Here is a 17652-nt window from a genome sequence, read left to right as displayed (position 1 = left end):
ACCGCCATCTGTTCAGCGTACTACCCACCACAGTGTACTCAACAGATGGCGGTAATGTTTTAGCGACGATGTTTTACAGTGAGAAATATTCAATGTGTTATGTCTGTTTGTCTGTGGAAATAGTAATCAGATCTTCGATCAAATGTTTGCTAACAAGAGTACTGTAGGGAAGAAAGAGTTAAGTGAAATTCAATAAGGAACATGATGATTGTTTGTGGTGGGAGTTCGGATTTTTATATAATTGTCTGTATCTGTTAAGGAACTTTTCATTGGTATTAGTTTGGGTTGGGTTTGATTAGGTTAGAATATACCCTGCATTATTATTTGGATAGGAGGTAGTTTGTTTAGTTTGGAATAGATACTGGTTTTAATTATTGTACAATTACTAGAATGAAATATAAAAACTTCATAAAAACCAAAAGCTAAACACATTAAATTTAATAATACGTTAGTTGCAATAAATTTTCGGAAAAGGGTTGTATGGCATAATAATTCACTGATCATTATCCAACATTTGTGTATACTAGCTAAAATTTTGCAAATATTGATTTCTTTTAACAATCGTAAAAATAGGAATGATAAGGCTACAGATAACAATAATAACGGAAACTTGGTGCCTAAATTTAGATTCTGTAAGTCATGGAACAGAGTCGAAAGATATAGCAAATCATCCATCTAAACCCCTTTATGTTCCAAGCTTTTAACTATTATCACTGTTACTTTGACTATCCCCTAAATTTAACAACTTTCCTTACTATCGGCATTTTAAAGCATGCTTCATTTGACACCTGTGATGTTAAATCTATATCTCTACCTTGATGCAGTATGAACAGTGACTTTTCACTGGAGACCCGGCTCTACGATCCCCTTCTGTGCTGGAAAACGAAAACAAAAACAAAAACGAAAAACATATTTGGAATAAACTAAAAACAAAAAACTATCAATGTTACTCCATTTTACGGTATATATATACATAAGTTGTTGGCTTGGAGCATAATTGAATAATTTTCTAATCGTTTCTGCTCGTTTCAACATCAATTTATGTTAGTTGTTTCCAGAAGCTTTTAATACTTGAGTTACAAATAGAGCATCGTTTTTTTAGTAAGGTATATTGTCATTAGGACGAATAGGCCATAAGGTCGAATTTAAGAGTCAAAGTTGGAGCTTATACTATTCTGAGAAATATTTTTTAACACTGTGGGGCTTTGCAAATTTCTCAAGATCTCTGTCTGATACATAACAAATTCTAGAACTTGAAAAATTTTGTAAGATCTTATTCTAAAGAAAAATATGGATCATGAACTAAGTCCTTATTATAATTTTTAAGATCTCCGACTTGTTTAACATTCCATAAGCTTAGATTGATTTACCGACCACGTAGGCATTGTTTTAAAACAAGGAATTTTTTTCGAGATCTCACATATAAACTTATTTTAATCTAAGCATTTTACGGATCATGATTTTACTGAGAAAATTTCTCCTGAGCATGAGCAGTTATTTTGAGTTACAAAGATGACCAGAATATCAAGATTCTACATCTACACGTAAACCAAATAGTATGAACATCAAATGCAAGGATGGATTTTTTGCATCCTCTGCATGTTTCCTAACAACAAATGTAAAGTCAGTAATGAACTGTAGGGGATTTCTTCAAATTGTCGAATAAAATGGGTTGACGGGTCTCCGAATTTCATAAAAAATTTCCCACAGGTAGAGTTTATGCTTGAACGAAAAAGAAACCTAAAAAATTCGCTAGGATTAATGTCCCCGGAAATTTTTAATTTAACTTTTCGGATTTTTCCAGGCATTACGTTTATTTGAAAATTCATAACTCATTAACGTAGAATATATCATCGTAGAAAGAATATTGTATAGTAAAATTAGACCTGAGTTATGGAATTGGAATATTTGTGCAAACAATCATAAGTTAACTATTCGAGCACCAAAGCAAAACCAAAATTTTCCTTATATTTGTAATGTCGTCGGTAATTTTTAACGGATTTCTGATGTTTTAATTTGGTTGGAAAGGATATTGGTTCCTCGTTCTTATGCTCTGTTTGGTCCCATGGTGGTTGATACGATGAATGATTTAATTTTTGAATTTATTTATTTTTTGTATAGCCAGTTTAGCCTACTTGTCGGTACAGGCCTTCGCCTACTGAACGAATTTGCCGAAGACTTTATTTTTCTTATATGGCATGGATCCCAAAATAAAGCATATTCAGGAAATTCACTTGCACACTAGCGCCGCGTAGTGAACAAATTCTGAACTTCTGCCCTCCAATCAAAAGTCCTTGACCTACTGCATTAATTTGCCGGAGACTACCCAGATAACCAGAATGCACGTATATTCAAAGTTGTTTCTGTGATATACACACACATATACAGGCATCGAAAATCATTTACATTCATTTCATGCAATCATTTACGTTCATTTGCCTCTAACTTTTTTCATTAACAGCATTCCGCAAAATGATGTATAGAGCTTTAGTACTTCTGGTTGTCCGGGTAACCTATGGCAAAGGTCTGAAGATATAGCATGTCTGAGAAATTCCCTTACACACTAGAACTTCTGTCCATCATTCAAAAGTCCTTGATCTTCTGAACAAATTTGCCGAAGACTGTAAGCTTCTTTTCAGGATCCCAATATGTAGCATACACTCAAGTCTTTTTTACACGTTTTTTTTTTAATTAACATCGGGTTTTTACACAGTTATACCCCGTACAGACATAGGATTTCTAGTGAAAACTTGATGTATTAGTGCTCATTGCAAGACAGCCTATATTACATGATATAAGCCATAGTCTGTACGGGGTATTACACAGAATCAAAAATTCTAAGTGATTTCTGAGGAATGGAATTATCCAAAAAACAATCTTGGAACTGTGCTTCGAGTGGGTCCACCGGACAATATGGGTACATATTTTCGGAACGGGAACGACGCGTAGAGGCTGGGAACAGATTGATTGACGTCATTTTGGAATCCAAGATGGTGACTTTCGGTTTGTGAAAAACTGTCAAATAACCAACAATATGGATATTTTCGAAATTGGACGACGTTTAGAGGCCGGAAATCGATTATTGACGTTATTTTGGAATCCAAGATGACATCCGGTTTATATGGGTATTTTAGAAATGGGGACGTCGTGTAGAGTATGGAAATCGATTATTGACACTATTTTGGAACCTAGACGGCGACTTCCGTTTCGTGAAAACTATCAAATACCTTACAATATAGGTATTTTCTTAACGGGAACGACGTGTAGTGGCCGGAAATCGATGGTTGACACCATTTTGAAATCCAAAATGGTGACTTCTGGTTTGTGATGAAACTTCGAATACCTTTCAATATGGACATTTCCGGAACAGGGATGACGTGTAGAGGTGGGAAATCGATTATTGACTCCATTTTGGAATCCAAGACAGTGACTACCACCGGTTTATGAAAGTGCCAAATATTTTTTTTGCAATTAGTTTTTAAATATCTTTTATTTCCGATAATCTGTAATTAATCTTATTACATTTACAGGAATTGAAAACATTGAATGCTGAACAACATGCGATACCAGCGACTTGGTTGTGGAATGCATGTAGCACTAGAGGTTTTCTAACAAGTGGTAATGGCCTCAACAGTACTGGAACTAAAACTCACCAAACATTTCTGGAACTAGAAAATAACTGAACCAGGTTTACTAGTGAAACAGCGGAATTTAATTTTAAGCTTCGTGTAAAGGGGCTACTTCAGGACATACCATACACTGGTAGTTAAGGTTGAAGAGTTCATAACTTCACGATGTCCAATTGGCTAAAACCGATTTCAGTAACAAGGATTCTTCATTCACCTAGTTTCGTTACCTTTGACTTTTTGGTCAACAACAATTTCAATTCCAGTTCCAATTATTTTAGATACTATTGAGGCCTTTACCACTTGTTAGAAAACCTCTAGTGCTACATTTGGTGTTACTTGGGATCACATGTTGTTAGACATTCAATGTATACAATTTCTGTACAGGGTGATGCAGAATAACTGTCACCGATTTCACAAATATGCAATTCTCTATGGATAAAATGGGTATATGTTCAAGAATTTTTGTTTTAAAATGTGTTCAAATATCAGCTTGTATTTGTAAGATTTGAAATTTCATTCGTTTGCGATTTCAAGCAGGCATGGACGTGAAAATGGAGCATGTTATAAATCTGTATAAAATCGTGTGTTATCTTTTAGGAACTGAAATCTCTTTGAAAGAACGAAACATTTATTTTCCGCATCATTATAGAGGTACTACAAAGGAACCATGTTTGGAAAATCCGTTCAATATCAGAGCTTAGACACATTGCCTGGACCCAGAAAGAGCTGGAACTAAAGCGTGCGTGCCAGTAGTAGTTATTTTTCGTGACAAATTAGGCTGATAATTAAGGTAAAGGGAGATAAATTTGAATTAAAGTATGCTAAGTTAAAGTTTATAGATCTCGATGAACATTAAAAAAGGTCCTATCTGCTTTGATTGATTCTCTTCATCGACAGTCTCTTTTGATAACCACTGCTATGCAAACAGATTTCGCGCTAATTTTACCACATAGTATGATAATGGAGGTTCTTATCTAGCGTTCAAAACGTCAAATACAACAGAAAGATTTTGCAGCTGAGTTATTAATGAAAGAGAAAGTCAATGAAGAGAATCGATCAATGCAGATAGGACCTTTTGAAATGTTTATCTAGATTTTAGTTTCGAATCCGTTGCCCACCCTAGTTTTTTTTTTGCGCAAGCGTTCTCTGATACACAACAATCGTCTATTATCGACGATATGTGCTTGTACCGCAACCACTCAGTATCAGTCGATCTGAACAAACCAGGCTTGATGGAGCCTCGCTCGCGAGTTTGAAATGAGCCAAGGGTAGCATTTTTCTGAGGAGTAGAAATCCTACTGCCAAATCATTCCACTGAGCTTCAGAGCTTGTGAGCAAAGGGGGATAAAATTAAGCTGGGTTTAGACAGGGCAAGTCAATTGATCAAGTCAGTTGAATTCTCGATGAACATTTCAAATGGTCCTATCTGCTTTGATCGATTCTCTTCATCGACTTTCTCTTTTCATAACCACTGATATGCAAACAGATTTCGCGCTAATTCTACCACATAGTTTGATAAAGGAGGTTCTTATCTAGCGTCCAAAACGTCAAATTCAAAACGGAAAGGTTTTGCAGCTGAGTTGTTGACGAAAGAGAAAGTCGACGAAGAGAATCGATCAAAGCAGATAGGACCATTTGAAATGTTCATCGAGAATTCAATTGGCATGAAAAGTTGAGCCTGGTTCAACTTTTTTCAATTCAAGTGAGTTGATCAAGTCAGTTGAATGGTATGGTTTACACGTTCAATTCGCGTTCAAGTCAGTTGAATTCAACTGACTTGATCAATTGACTTGCCCTGTCTAAACCCAGCTTTAGAGTGAGGTTTGCTGCCATCCATGTTCATGTTTTCTATCACACGCTCTTACTCTCACTCTGGGTGAACTCTGAGGTTTTTGCGTCGTACAAAAAAGTCATCCGGAGTCTCGAAAAGCGCACCTCACGTCGAATCATCCCCTCGCTGAAGTTCACTCTTCCTCTCTCTAGAGGAGTTTTTGTTTACTTCATCCATATTCCTGCTGTCACTCACTCGAGGTGAGGGCTGGCTAAACTCGCAGGAAAAGAGTGTTTTAAATCCTCCAGTGAGTTAGAGGAGTTTCAGCAAGCCTGGAACATACACAGCTCATTTTTGTTGTACATGTTACATGCTGAAATATGTCCAGCACAGTATGAATATAACATTTGAGCTGGAGGCCTCAAGTTTGAACATACTGAGAGGTAAGCACATATCATCGGTAAGAGACGTGTGTGTGAGAAAATTTAGTATCAGTAAAACTATGTAACTTAGTGTTCACAGATTTTACGTAAATTGACACAATATTTTATGTAAATTCAAACACAATATCGCATACATCAGCAATATTGTATGCAAGCATGTAAACAATTTCGTAGCTCAACATTAACATTTTACGAGACGATTAGAATTCAGATTTTTTTCTGTGTACCGCTGCGTTGTGAGAAAATTCAGAAATGATCTGAACTAAGCATATAGAAGGTCTTTACTTCCAGAAGCTTTATCACGAACGAAAGTTTTCTATGTGATCAGGGCTTAGAAGTACATACCACCAACCGAAAGTTCTTGACCAACTGAACAAATTTCTATATGGTCAGAATCACGAGATATTCTGGGAAAGAACGGACAGCCCACATGTGTTGTACAAAGTACAACGCGTATGTGCTCGTGTTACAATAGTTGGCGCGAGTACTGAAAGGTTAAAATGGAAATTGATCTACTGTTGGAGAAGATGAAATTTCATTAGCAATAGAACAAAATGTGTTGCAAAAGTGGCAATAGCATGTTTATGAATCATTAATCTGCAATACAATACATCAGAGGTTATCAAACTTTTCGACCCACTTTAAAAGATTTTAGCTTGTGACCTACCAATATGGAAAACCAATCCAAACAAACTGTTAAATGCCCAATATGAAAAAAAAAAATATTTAAAACGCATGACAGTTTGAAAAAAAAAATTCAAATTAGCTAAAAACGACAAAATTGCGTCCCAAATAAAAAGCGGGTTTAAATCTTAGAAAATTATCTGAAAATACTGAACGAGTCATCGACCGTATGAATAGTATTAAACCGAGAAAGTAGTATTTGACCTAAATACAAAAGCTCATCAAAACGTAAAAAACAACTTCGTTTAAATGTTCAACTTACTGGAATGGCTTTTTGAAACATCGTGAAAATAATTTTGACCTTTGAAATGTGAAAACACCAAAAGCGAACTCACAATTGCTTAACTAGCCTTTAATTACCACATAAATATAATATACCAATAAATGGTCTTCAATTCCACAAATCAGCCATACAGCTCTAAAACAAATCTTGGAACGTCGAAATGGTCGAAAGAAAATAATTTGAAACACTGTGATGTAGAGATGGTTAAATTTTCTTAATCGAGTAAATAATTTAAAAAAAAACAAGTTATTATCTTATTTTTTTTATTGTTGCTGTGGTGATGAGGCTAGTCAAAAAACGTATAAAGGCTGCCTATTAGGGTGGTTCAAATTATTGATTTAATTTTCCAATATACCCTAATATTAAATTTAATAATTTAGGGGAATTTCCGGCTTTGGCGAAAACCATTTACCTATTATCGTCAGAAAGATAAACAAAGTCCTAGGGCGCTCAAATTTGACCAATAGATGCTCTGAAATATGTTGCTTCCTCAGGGAGTAAATGAGTGCTCAAGGATTTCATTTCTCCCTATGACGATAATTGGTTAATGTGTTGCTGAGACATCTAGTAAATTTTTGTAATAAATAGCTTCTTCCAAATTCAGAAGTCACTACAAAAATAAGAACCAATTACCACAAATGAGATAAAATTGTAGCAGTGCCCATACCTGGTGCACTTTCCATTGGTGCCTTTGGTCCACGGAATAAATCACGCAAATCTCTCTTGCGGAATTTAATGAAAAGAATTTTAGTTGAGTTAATATAAATTTGAAACTTAATTCCTCCTGAATCAAGCATATAACTCAGTTGAGTGCGGGACAACAGGCTGAATTTGGCCAAGTAAGAAAGGGATCACAAGGAATGGTTTTGCGAACATCGACAACAAAGGCACATCAATTGGCATTTTATATCTAATCCTGTTCATCTTGTTCTCCTTATTTCTAAACAAAGGCTAATTAATGAGTACGAGAGATGTCTAAAACATAGAGATAAATGTAAGAAAGTGTGATGAGTTAAAATTAAACTTACATGATAGTTTTCGGTTTTTACATCATGATACACAAATGAACCTCTTACCGAGTGATAAGGTCCACTATAAACATTTCCACTATATGAACTTTCGCTGTACGTTTGCTTGTTCAGCTGAAATGTTGCATACGGACAAATGTCTTCAATGTATTCTGGAAGTTGTACAGCATGGAAAAGAAAGAAATCTTAACCTCATTTGAATAAACTATTCGATTGATGTTTGTGTTGAAACGATCACTTTATAACGATTGGTCATCTTGAATTGTAGATGGCCGCTTGGTAGTATTGTACATTTTACACCACTTAGACTCCTGTGCAAAAAATAATTGCACAGTAATATTTTCGCACTGGCCAAAAAAATTAAACATTGACTAAGGTGAAAGCAGTTCCATCTTAAGGACATCACTGGCAAGCTACACTAATGAATTCGTGCTCTAGAAAACGTTAAGAAGCTCGATATTTAAATGTTATGACCAGGGCGAAAATATGACTGTGTACTTATTTTTAGCGCAGGGGTCTAATCAGGTGCGAAATCTGCTATATCAAATGCTTACAAATTACCATGCGTTCACCTCCAAGTATCATTCAGCTGGCACGACGCTAAACAGCATAATAAAATTACCATTTCCTTCGGCTTTGAAGCTACCGGAATCCACAGAGTTACTGTTGCGGCTGTTTTGCTGAGCACGCACCGCCAGATACTGCTGGTCTCGGTTTTGCTTATTTTGGATGTTGGCAATCGACGGTGACTCAGACATCGACGTCGACGGGATTCGGTTCTGGTTATTTAGCTCTGGGGACGCATCAGATGCGAATCACAAGTGTCCGAGCGAAGCAGGGATATAAAAAAGGGTAAAAAAGCGAATGTTTTATTCAATAGTGTGTAAAATAAATGAAGAGGACAAATTACTTCTTTTCCGGATGAGTAGAGCGGCTGCTATCAGTGCAAACAGAATCAGAATCGATAGACAAAGAGGCACTAGAACCTTGAAATTTGCATAGAAGGGATTATCTCCCAAGTGAGGCGAAACTGGATTAGTCAAATCGGGATGAACCATCACTAGAGAAAATGAAAACGGGCATCAATTATGAATTCAACATCGAAAAGATAATCCCACAAATAGGTACCTCCAGCAGCGGTAAGTGTAGTGTAATTGTAAACCGCCATTGTTGGACCGGCATTATTGTAGGCTGTTACTCGGAGCTGGTATTTGGTGGCCGGCTGTAAATCCGACACCGTAAAAATTCGTTCCGTTGCTTCAACGTGATTTGAAATCATGTTCCACTGGGATCGACCATATATCCGATTTTCAACGGTGAAATGAGAAATTCCACAACCTCCATCGCCCCAGGAATCCAGCCAACAGGTCACGCTAGTTGAGTTGTTGGTTATCATTTGAGAGTGCTTTGGCTGCACGGGAGATAATCCTTTCGTCTGTGAATGTACAATGTCGCATGGAAGACCAGTTCCGATTTTGTTGTAGGCGGTAATGTACAGCTGGTATTTTGTACCGCACCATAAATTCACCAACAGGTGCGTGTTAGTTTTGGAATCTATTTGTATTTCTTCCCAATCGCCATGTTCCCGTTTGTAATTTATCACGTAACCCAAGATTGGAGAGCCTCCGTTACGATTGTCCAGCCACTCGAGCAGCAAACTATCCGTGTATGTATTGATAACCGATAGGCTTGGTGGATCTGGGGGAACCTTGATTTTAATGTGATACACTATTTCATCTCGGCCCCAGTTGTTTTCCACGTTGCAAGTGTAATTTCCTGCATCTGAATGCTGACAATCTTTGATGTATAGGGTTCCGTTCTTTGCAATCAGTTTTCTCGTTCCCGTTTCCATGGGTTGGTCGTCCTGGCGCCAGATTGTAACCGGCGCAGGAACACCAACCTTCCTACATGGCAAAACTAGTGTTTCCTTCCATGGTGTTACAATTTCCTGGCTAAAGGACACTATCCTGGCAGGAACTTTGTTATTCGGAGGAACTGTGATCACTTCCGATTTTTCCCCTTCGCCTACCTTTGTGGATGCTGTTAGCCAGAATTGATAAGTTGCATGTTCTTGTAACCGAACCGTTTCATGTATCTCTGCGTATGGTACCAGCGATCTTTTGTGAGTTCCTTCGTCTCGACCTCCATCTACCAGGGACATATAGAACGTATAGCCGGTGATGATGCCATTTTTATTCGATGGAGGTAGCCATGAAATTAATATTTTCGTGCTGGATGCTGGAACAGCTTTGATAGCTTTGGGAGCAGTGGGAACTGTAAAGATACAAGATAAACAATATTATGTGTTACACAGGTTTTAAAGTCTTAGCTCATGGTTCACGGAAACATTTCTGCATACTATTTGTTTTATTACTTCTCATTTTCTCGGGCACACACCTGACAATTTACTCAATGTATGGAGCTGAAAATGATGCTTAGTGCTTGCTGCATAGAAGCAAGCATAAATTACATTTTCACATTTTCAGATCTGTACCATTGTATCTGAAAACGTAAAATGGTGAACTGCAAATGAACGATGAAATGGCATATTAGCAATGGTTGGAAAGATACACCATTTATCCAACATGAACATTTGTAATAAATCGGTTACAAAATCATTCTATGAAGTTATGTTTAAGAAATATGCTTTACGATTTTTAGTTAACAATATGTTTCATTGAAAATATGCTTTTGACTTAAAATTGAAAATTATATCGCAATGAAATTTAGACTGATCAGATTTCTCAGAAATATGGGCCAATATTTGCTCATGAGTTTTAGTTTCAGTTGGCGAAGTTTGTTTAAAATTGGTGCAATCGTTCGTGTAAAAATTGGAGGGATCAAAATATATTATTTTTCAAATACTTTTCTAGACAAGCTAAATTGATCTATATCAAACTTTGGAATTGCAAATCTCATTCATTGAGCCTCCCTACGAGAATAAGCTCGCGTGCGAATGCGACAACCAAAATTCACGCTTGAGATTCCAATGCATATTCACGCACTCACACTCACAACGCCGAAAAATCATTCCAGCTTTAAACTCATAAAAACCACTCAAACGTCAATTGATATCATACCTATGCATCTTGTGTTCGATTTCCAACCTCTGATGCACAAACAATAGTAATAACAATAAATAAGGTCAAAATATAAAGCAATGAATTTTTGAAGTTGAAAACTCATCGGTGATTTTTGCGACGTTGAATTTTGCAAGACAAAACTCATACGCGCATAAACTCATGCATGAGATTTGAGTTTTTGAGTTTTTCCGAACACTGGCTGTGAGTTTTGTAAATATTTTAGACGCCAACTTGCGTTGCCAAAGAGTCGATTGACCTTTAGTGGTGGATTCCAATTGTTGAATCACACATTATTGTATTAAGCCATTCCAAGTACTTAACTAATCAAGCTTGGAAACAATCAGAACAGTTATTAGTGCCAGAATCTTGTCTCATTTCTGAAAATTTCTCAGTATCATCCAGATTTATGATATCACCCAATTCAGTCAACCAGGTTTGAACTGTAAATTTTACGATTTGTCCCATCATACAATTATGGCATTTTTCCCATTTTTCATCCACTCAACCCAATCGTCTTGTGTACTTACCGTCTTCGTGAGTTGTACAGAAGAAGGACGTTGTACGCACACCATCACCAACTTTTGTAAATGCCAACACCCAGAAAGTGTAGTTGGTAAACTTTTTCAAATTCTCCAAAGTCATGTACTGGTTGTTGGTTTTCGTGACGTAAGGTTCTTTTTCTGGAATAGGAAATGTATAGGATTGTTAAAATATTCGTTTGTTTTCGAATCAAGTCAAATCAAATCTCACCAAACAGATCCTCGATTTCGATGTACGACACTTTGTAGCCTTTAATTTTACCGTTTTGTCCTTCCGGTGCTGGTGGGGACCATGTGATGTAGATGGAAGTTGAACTCAGCACATCACATTTGGGACTATCAGGAGGAGTCGAAGGCACGTCCTCAAGTGTATTCATCGAAATCTCTTTACTGGGCGGTCCACTGCCTTGGCTTGTATAGGCTTGTACCACGATGTTGTATTGAGTGCACTTGTTCAGGTTAGTGAGTGTGGTTTCCCCACCGAAATGTGTCCTTACTTCAACAGTTTTAAAATTATAGCCTTGTGTTGGTTTGATATCCTTATCGTTAGGCCCTGATGCTTCTTGGTATCCTACGTAGTAACCCAGTAGATTCCCATTCCACTGTTCTCGATCTGGAGCTTCCCACGAGAGAAATATTTCGGTGGAACTTTTCGATTCACCCTTGATGTTCAATGGTGGACCAGAAGGCACTTCTTCTAAGGTTGTCACTTGAATCACTTCCGAGTATTCGGATGCACCAAGTTTGTTCTCGGCCGATATCCGAATATGATATGCTTTCGCTGGTTTAAGGTTTTGCAGGGTGATGACTGTTTGGGTCCCCGCTACAGTTATGTGTTCGACCGATTGCCACAGATCGGTAGTGAGCTTATACTCGACGTTGTATTTTTCGATTGGGCTATTCCCGGCAAATGGTTGGCTCCACGAAAGTTGGAGCGTTCGTGATTGCTGTGAGTTTATCCGAAGATTCTTGGGAGGCTCAGGAACTTCTTGAATCACCAACTGGATCGACATTTCGTCGTGACCAAAAGCATTCGTTGCATGGCAAACATACACTCCCGTGTCCTGGCGGTAAGTGTGGGAGATTCCCAGTTCGGACACCATCCCATCATCCAGGACCTGTTCACGAATGTTGTATCGGTTATCTAATGACTCATCGATGTGTTGTTGCGAGTTTTGCAGTTTCCACTTGATGTCGATGGGATTATCGCCTTGTACATTGCACTGGATATGGATTTGCTTGTTTCGTGGTGATGTAATCTGTTTACTTTTCGTATTGAAATGAGCAGGTACTAGTTTGAGAAAAGATATGGTTCATTTGAAATAGTATTTATAACATACCTACACAAATTCACTTACCATTAACTTTGAGAAAAATTACTTTGCTAACTCCGGTTCCGATTGAATTTTTAGCTTCACATAAAAAATGTCCTTGTGATTCTTTGGTGATCTTTCGAAATTCCAACGTTCCGTTCGAATGCAGCGACACATTTGGTTCGTATAAAAAATCCTTATACTCTCCAGGAGTGTTACCAATCGCTTTCTTCCACGCAATTGTCGGCTTTGGATGACCACCAGCCTGGCAGTGCAAAGCAATATCCTGACCCGCTTGTGCACTTGAATCCTTAGGTTCCAAAATCCATTTTGGCGGTACATTTACAGTCAGTGGGACGGTGAAACTCTCACTTCCAGCAACATTAGTAGCAATGCAAGTATAATTTCCCGAATATTCCGATGTGATATGTTCAATTACTAGACTGGCTGAGTATTCATCTAACCTTCGTATAACTTCGTTACCGGTGCCAAGAATTGGTTTTCCGTTCCGTTCCCAGCGAAAGGTCACGGGAAGATCACCTTCCAGTATTTGGCACGATATGGCAGCCCGCATCCCTTCACGCAGCATGTTGGTCATGGCTTGAATGGGCATGATCTTTGGAGGCACTATAACTTGTATCTCGACATTCCGCCGAGCCGTTTGTTTCTGTTTATTCTGCGCCATACACGTGTACGTTCCGGCGTCTTCCGCCCGTTGTAGTTGTTCGATGATTAGCGTTCCATTGTTGTACGCTCGCTGGCGACGATTTATGGGCAGTGTTTGACCGTCACGTTCCCAGTGTATCTTATCGATAGGATATCCCGCCACTGGACATTTCACCACCAGGTTGCTTCCGGATACGCCGGTAATTTTAGGCATTTCACGTATGTATGGAATACCGTAGACATTCACTTTGGCATTGTGCGATACTCTAAAAAAAAAGAAGGAAAACGGATCGCATATAAGAATCAATGGTCAAAGAGGGCAATTCCAGGTATTTCATTAGAAGGTAGGAAAGGGTGGGAGTTAATAGGTGGAATAAACCAAGGATCAAACACCAGACACGACGTAATATAAAATAATGATAAGTGAATACTTGATGAGAATAAATCGGCAATGCACGTAATCTGGGGGGATGCTTGGCTAATTTTCAAAAGGTGAACGTTGAAATAAGCGCTTCATCAACTGTGGTTGGTAGTGTAAGCTCTAATTTGTTATGGGATGTAAATTGGGCCTAGCGTCTTCGTTCCGGCTATGAAGCAAATGCATTATTTGTCTGCAATAAATCACAACTTCAATGAAACAAAAAGTTCACTGCTCAGTCTACATAACGATTCACAAACAAACCAATAATACATATATGAGACGAAATGAATACATTTCCTACTCTTTGATTTTTTTGTTTATTGAATAGCTGATGCGTAGTTTTTACTCCATATAGTTTTATAGGTGCCGTGTGAATGTTCTCTCGCCCAGTCTTGTAAGCGGTCACCGTAGTCGACGCATTTTCTGTGATAATCGACTGCCTTTGCTTTCGAAACTTGCAAAACAAGCTATCAAATTACAGTACCAAACTAAGGCTCTGTCATACGACACTATCGCCGAAGACCGTCACGAATGTATGTATTTTAGTTTTTCTCATAATAAAAGCCGCTGATGTTGGGCTTGTGTGAATTTTGTAAATAGCATGCAACGATGTCCTAGTAATAGCTTTTTTGATCAGAAATGGTTAAATTTACTCCAAATTGAGGAATTAAAACAAAATCACACATGTCATATGATAGTTGTTTGATAATTTTCTTTTGGCTCGGATGTTGTTCTACCATTTATGTTGTGTGAGAGAGATGACGGAAGAGCATGACTGTATGAAGACAAAAAGACTGTCGCGCACGAAATCGAAGCGAGGGTAGTAGTAAAAAACGTCAACTGTTTCAACCCTTGCTCTCGCCATTCTGCATTTTTTTTTTTAATTTATTTTTTTTTTTATTATAGACACTTTAACGCTCTTGGGTCATTCGTGACTTGTCCGGGGGTGAGATTTGAACTCGTGACTTTGGTGTGAGAGGTATGGATGCTAACCACTACGCCGGGGTAGCCTCCTACCCTCATTCTGCTTTCGCTTGACGATGATTTGTGATTTGGAAAGCAATATCCAGCTAGCTAATATCAAGGAATCCAATAATCGGCCTGAGATGAGACATTGCACAGTGGTCCAGAATGCAGATTTAGGTGGAATGATATGTTTTGAGCCTGAAATTGAAACTTTAGACTAAAAGTCTCTCCTACAAAGTTGTTCCTTATAGTTAGGCCCTCATTTTTATGACAATGAATTCTAGGGTGGTTCCTATTATCATTGAAATAAAATTTTTAACTTTTTTGTTTGAATAAATTAAGGTATACATTTTTCGGCAAAGTTATAGCTGAGCTAATTTCAAGCAACTTTGTTCAAAACTACTTTTTTGTATCTCTTAAATTGGCCAAGATACAGACAACAAATTTTGCTATAAATTTGAAATTTCACATGAAATTCATCTTCTAGAGACTTTTAAACTCTGTAAGACGAATGTTTTATAGCGTAATTTGTTGTCTGCATCTCTTCTTATAAAAAAGATTTACTCAAATATAGTAAAAAATATGAATAAATTCAAATTGATTTTATACGAGTTTAAAAAAGCAAAAAAATCAAATTCGTTTTGCTATCAATGATTATTTTGAATATTATCGATTGCAGAGTCTAAAATCTCGATATTATCATCAATTCTGCAAGAGGTAATAATCTTCCATCGATCTGAGTGAAAAAAGCAACATAACACGTTACATAATGGTATATTTGTGTAAAACGTATATAGTCATTTCGCATTTGAAACTCAAAATCATTCCCATCAAGATGATTATGAATATTGATATGACAACAGAACAGGCGATAATGAATAAGCATCTTTGAATGAACAAAAATAAATGTTGACCTTCAAACTCAGCGGTTGTCTTGATCAAGCATGTTATCATGTCAAAACTCAAATTCATGTAGGTAGTTGGTTTATCTTTCAAGGTTGCCTTCATTCTCAGCTTATTTGAGTGAAGAAAAAATGATTTTTATCAGCACTGGGTAGGGTAGTTGCACATATAGATGACATTACACAAACACTCTTGGAACTGTGATAAAAGATAAAATTTAGGGTCGTGACATACACATGAACCCGGATGGCCATTGGAACGTCCTTCAAAAGATCCGAAACATCTGAAAATTGGTAAATCTGTGAAACTGATCCTAGAGCTCCACTTGGAACTATGATATAAGAAAGAATTGTGCGTCGTGACGTAATAATGGATCCATCCATGGGACCATCCTATGGAAGATCCGGAACAACCTTAAAAGTGGTAAATCCATGAAATTGATCCTAGAGCTCCACAGTTTTTTTTTTTCAAAAATATTAGGAACTGTGATATAAGAATGAAATTGGAGTTATGCTATAAACATGGCCTGGATGGCTATGGGCATCAGCCTATCAACGATCTTGTTTATTTGAAATTCCTCGACATTTTTATAAGCAAAGTGTTCAGCATCAGCTGAGGATTTCAAAATGGCTGAATCTTAGCCAAAAATCTTGAATTGAACCAGCTAAATTTAACTGTGAATGTGTGTCCGTGCACATTTAGCAATTCAGTTGTATTCGTGCAACCTGGAGGTGTGAAGATCTAGCCCTCACATATGTGTTGGTAGAGGGAAAAATGTAAGCATTTCAGAAGACGATTAAAAAGCAGAGATGCAAAATATCATGACACTCACTCGACACTCGTCAACGCATCAACCGACTATCGCTGACAGAATGTTATGTCAAGCAGTGAGAGGTAGAGCCATGGCAAACAACAATCACGAGTAATGATCGCTGCTCTCAGGCAAAATGTAACACTCGCTGCTGATGATGTAAAGCATAACGAAAATAGTGAAGACTTCTGCAGTGCAATCATGAGAAAAAGGGAAACGACAGAAGAAAATGAAAACAATGCCTACGCATTCCAAGTTCGTCTAGGCACGCGTGACTGTGTGAGTTACAAACAAAGCTGGTAAAATTGAACAGAAGCTATTGGGCTCACTCACCAACACACCCATATAAGCAAACAAAGCAGCAACTGCTTCAAAACGAACACAAATGAGTGTCGTGATTGTCGGGAATGACCAGATCGGTGATGGGTCAACACCAGGGGTTGAAACAGTTGACGTTTTTTACTACACTTGCTTCGTTGTCGTGCGCGACAGTCTGTTTGTATTCGTACACTCATGCTCTACCGTCGTCTCTCTCACACAACACTACCGGTAAAATAAAATTCGAGCAAAAAGAAAATTATCAAATAACTATCATATGACATGAGTGATTTCGTTCTAATTCCTTGATTTGGTGTAAATTAAACCATTTCTGATCAGAAATGTTATTCCTAGGGCATCATTGTTTGCTATTTTCAGAATTCACACAAGCACAACATCAGCAGCTCTTATTACGAGAAAAACTGCAATACATACATTCGTGACGTTCTTCGGCGACAGTGTCGTATGACATCACTTGTCGTATGACATTTGAGTTTAGTACTGTACTATGATAGCTTGTTTTGCAAGTGTCAGTTGCTTTTTACTTCTTTCGTCAACTTGATGGATGGTCATGGAGAGTGCTTCGACAAGCACATCGATAAGAATGTACTACCATCAGCTGTTTGACGATCGTGATTGTCGCAACTCTGAGCTCTAGTATCAGTTTCATGGAATTAGCACTCTTATGGATATTTCAGATATCCCGGAAACGTCAAATGGTGACTTTAGGGTGAAACAATCGATAGAACTGTTTCCGCACAGCTGAGGTATATGAGTAAATCAACGATCATCTC

At 37.6% G+C, this 17652-nt stretch overlaps 2 protein-coding genes across 6 annotated transcripts in view; one reads left to right on the top strand and one right to left on the bottom strand.

Moving 5' to 3' along the window:
• Positions 1-17652, bottom strand: part of Dscam4 (Down syndrome cell adhesion molecule 4) — a 360507-nt gene that overhangs the window by 22693 nt on the left and 320162 nt on the right. For all 5 annotated transcript variants that reach the window (XM_065221640.1, XM_065221642.1, XM_065221643.1 and 2 more), the window contains exons 11-17: positions 12819-13705; positions 11672-12751; positions 11449-11601; positions 8967-10112; positions 8749-8898; positions 8461-8631; positions 7839-7990 (exon numbers count right to left, since the gene is read on the bottom strand). In XM_065221640.1, the coding sequence (XP_065077712.1) occupies positions 7839-7990; positions 8461-8631; positions 8749-8898; positions 8967-10112; positions 11449-11601; positions 11672-12751; positions 12819-13705 (3739 nt within the window). The remainder of the gene's footprint in view (positions 1-7838; positions 7991-8460; positions 8632-8748; positions 8899-8966; positions 10113-11448; positions 11602-11671; positions 12752-12818; positions 13706-17652) is intronic.
• Etf-QO (electron transfer flavoprotein-ubiquinone oxidoreductase) overlaps positions 1-17652 on the top strand; it is a 476511-nt gene that overhangs the window by 246923 nt on the left and 211936 nt on the right. The window lies entirely within an intron of this gene.

This window comes from Ochlerotatus camptorhynchus, unplaced genomic scaffold (assembly GCF_037179485.1).
Source record: "Ochlerotatus camptorhynchus isolate MF236.1 unplaced genomic scaffold, CSIRO-AGI_Acam_v1.1 ptg000146l, whole genome shotgun sequence".
In the NCBI taxonomy this organism is placed as follows: Eukaryota; Metazoa; Arthropoda; class Insecta; order Diptera; family Culicidae; genus Ochlerotatus; species Ochlerotatus camptorhynchus.
This window is presented reverse-complemented; position numbering and strand designations above follow the sequence as displayed.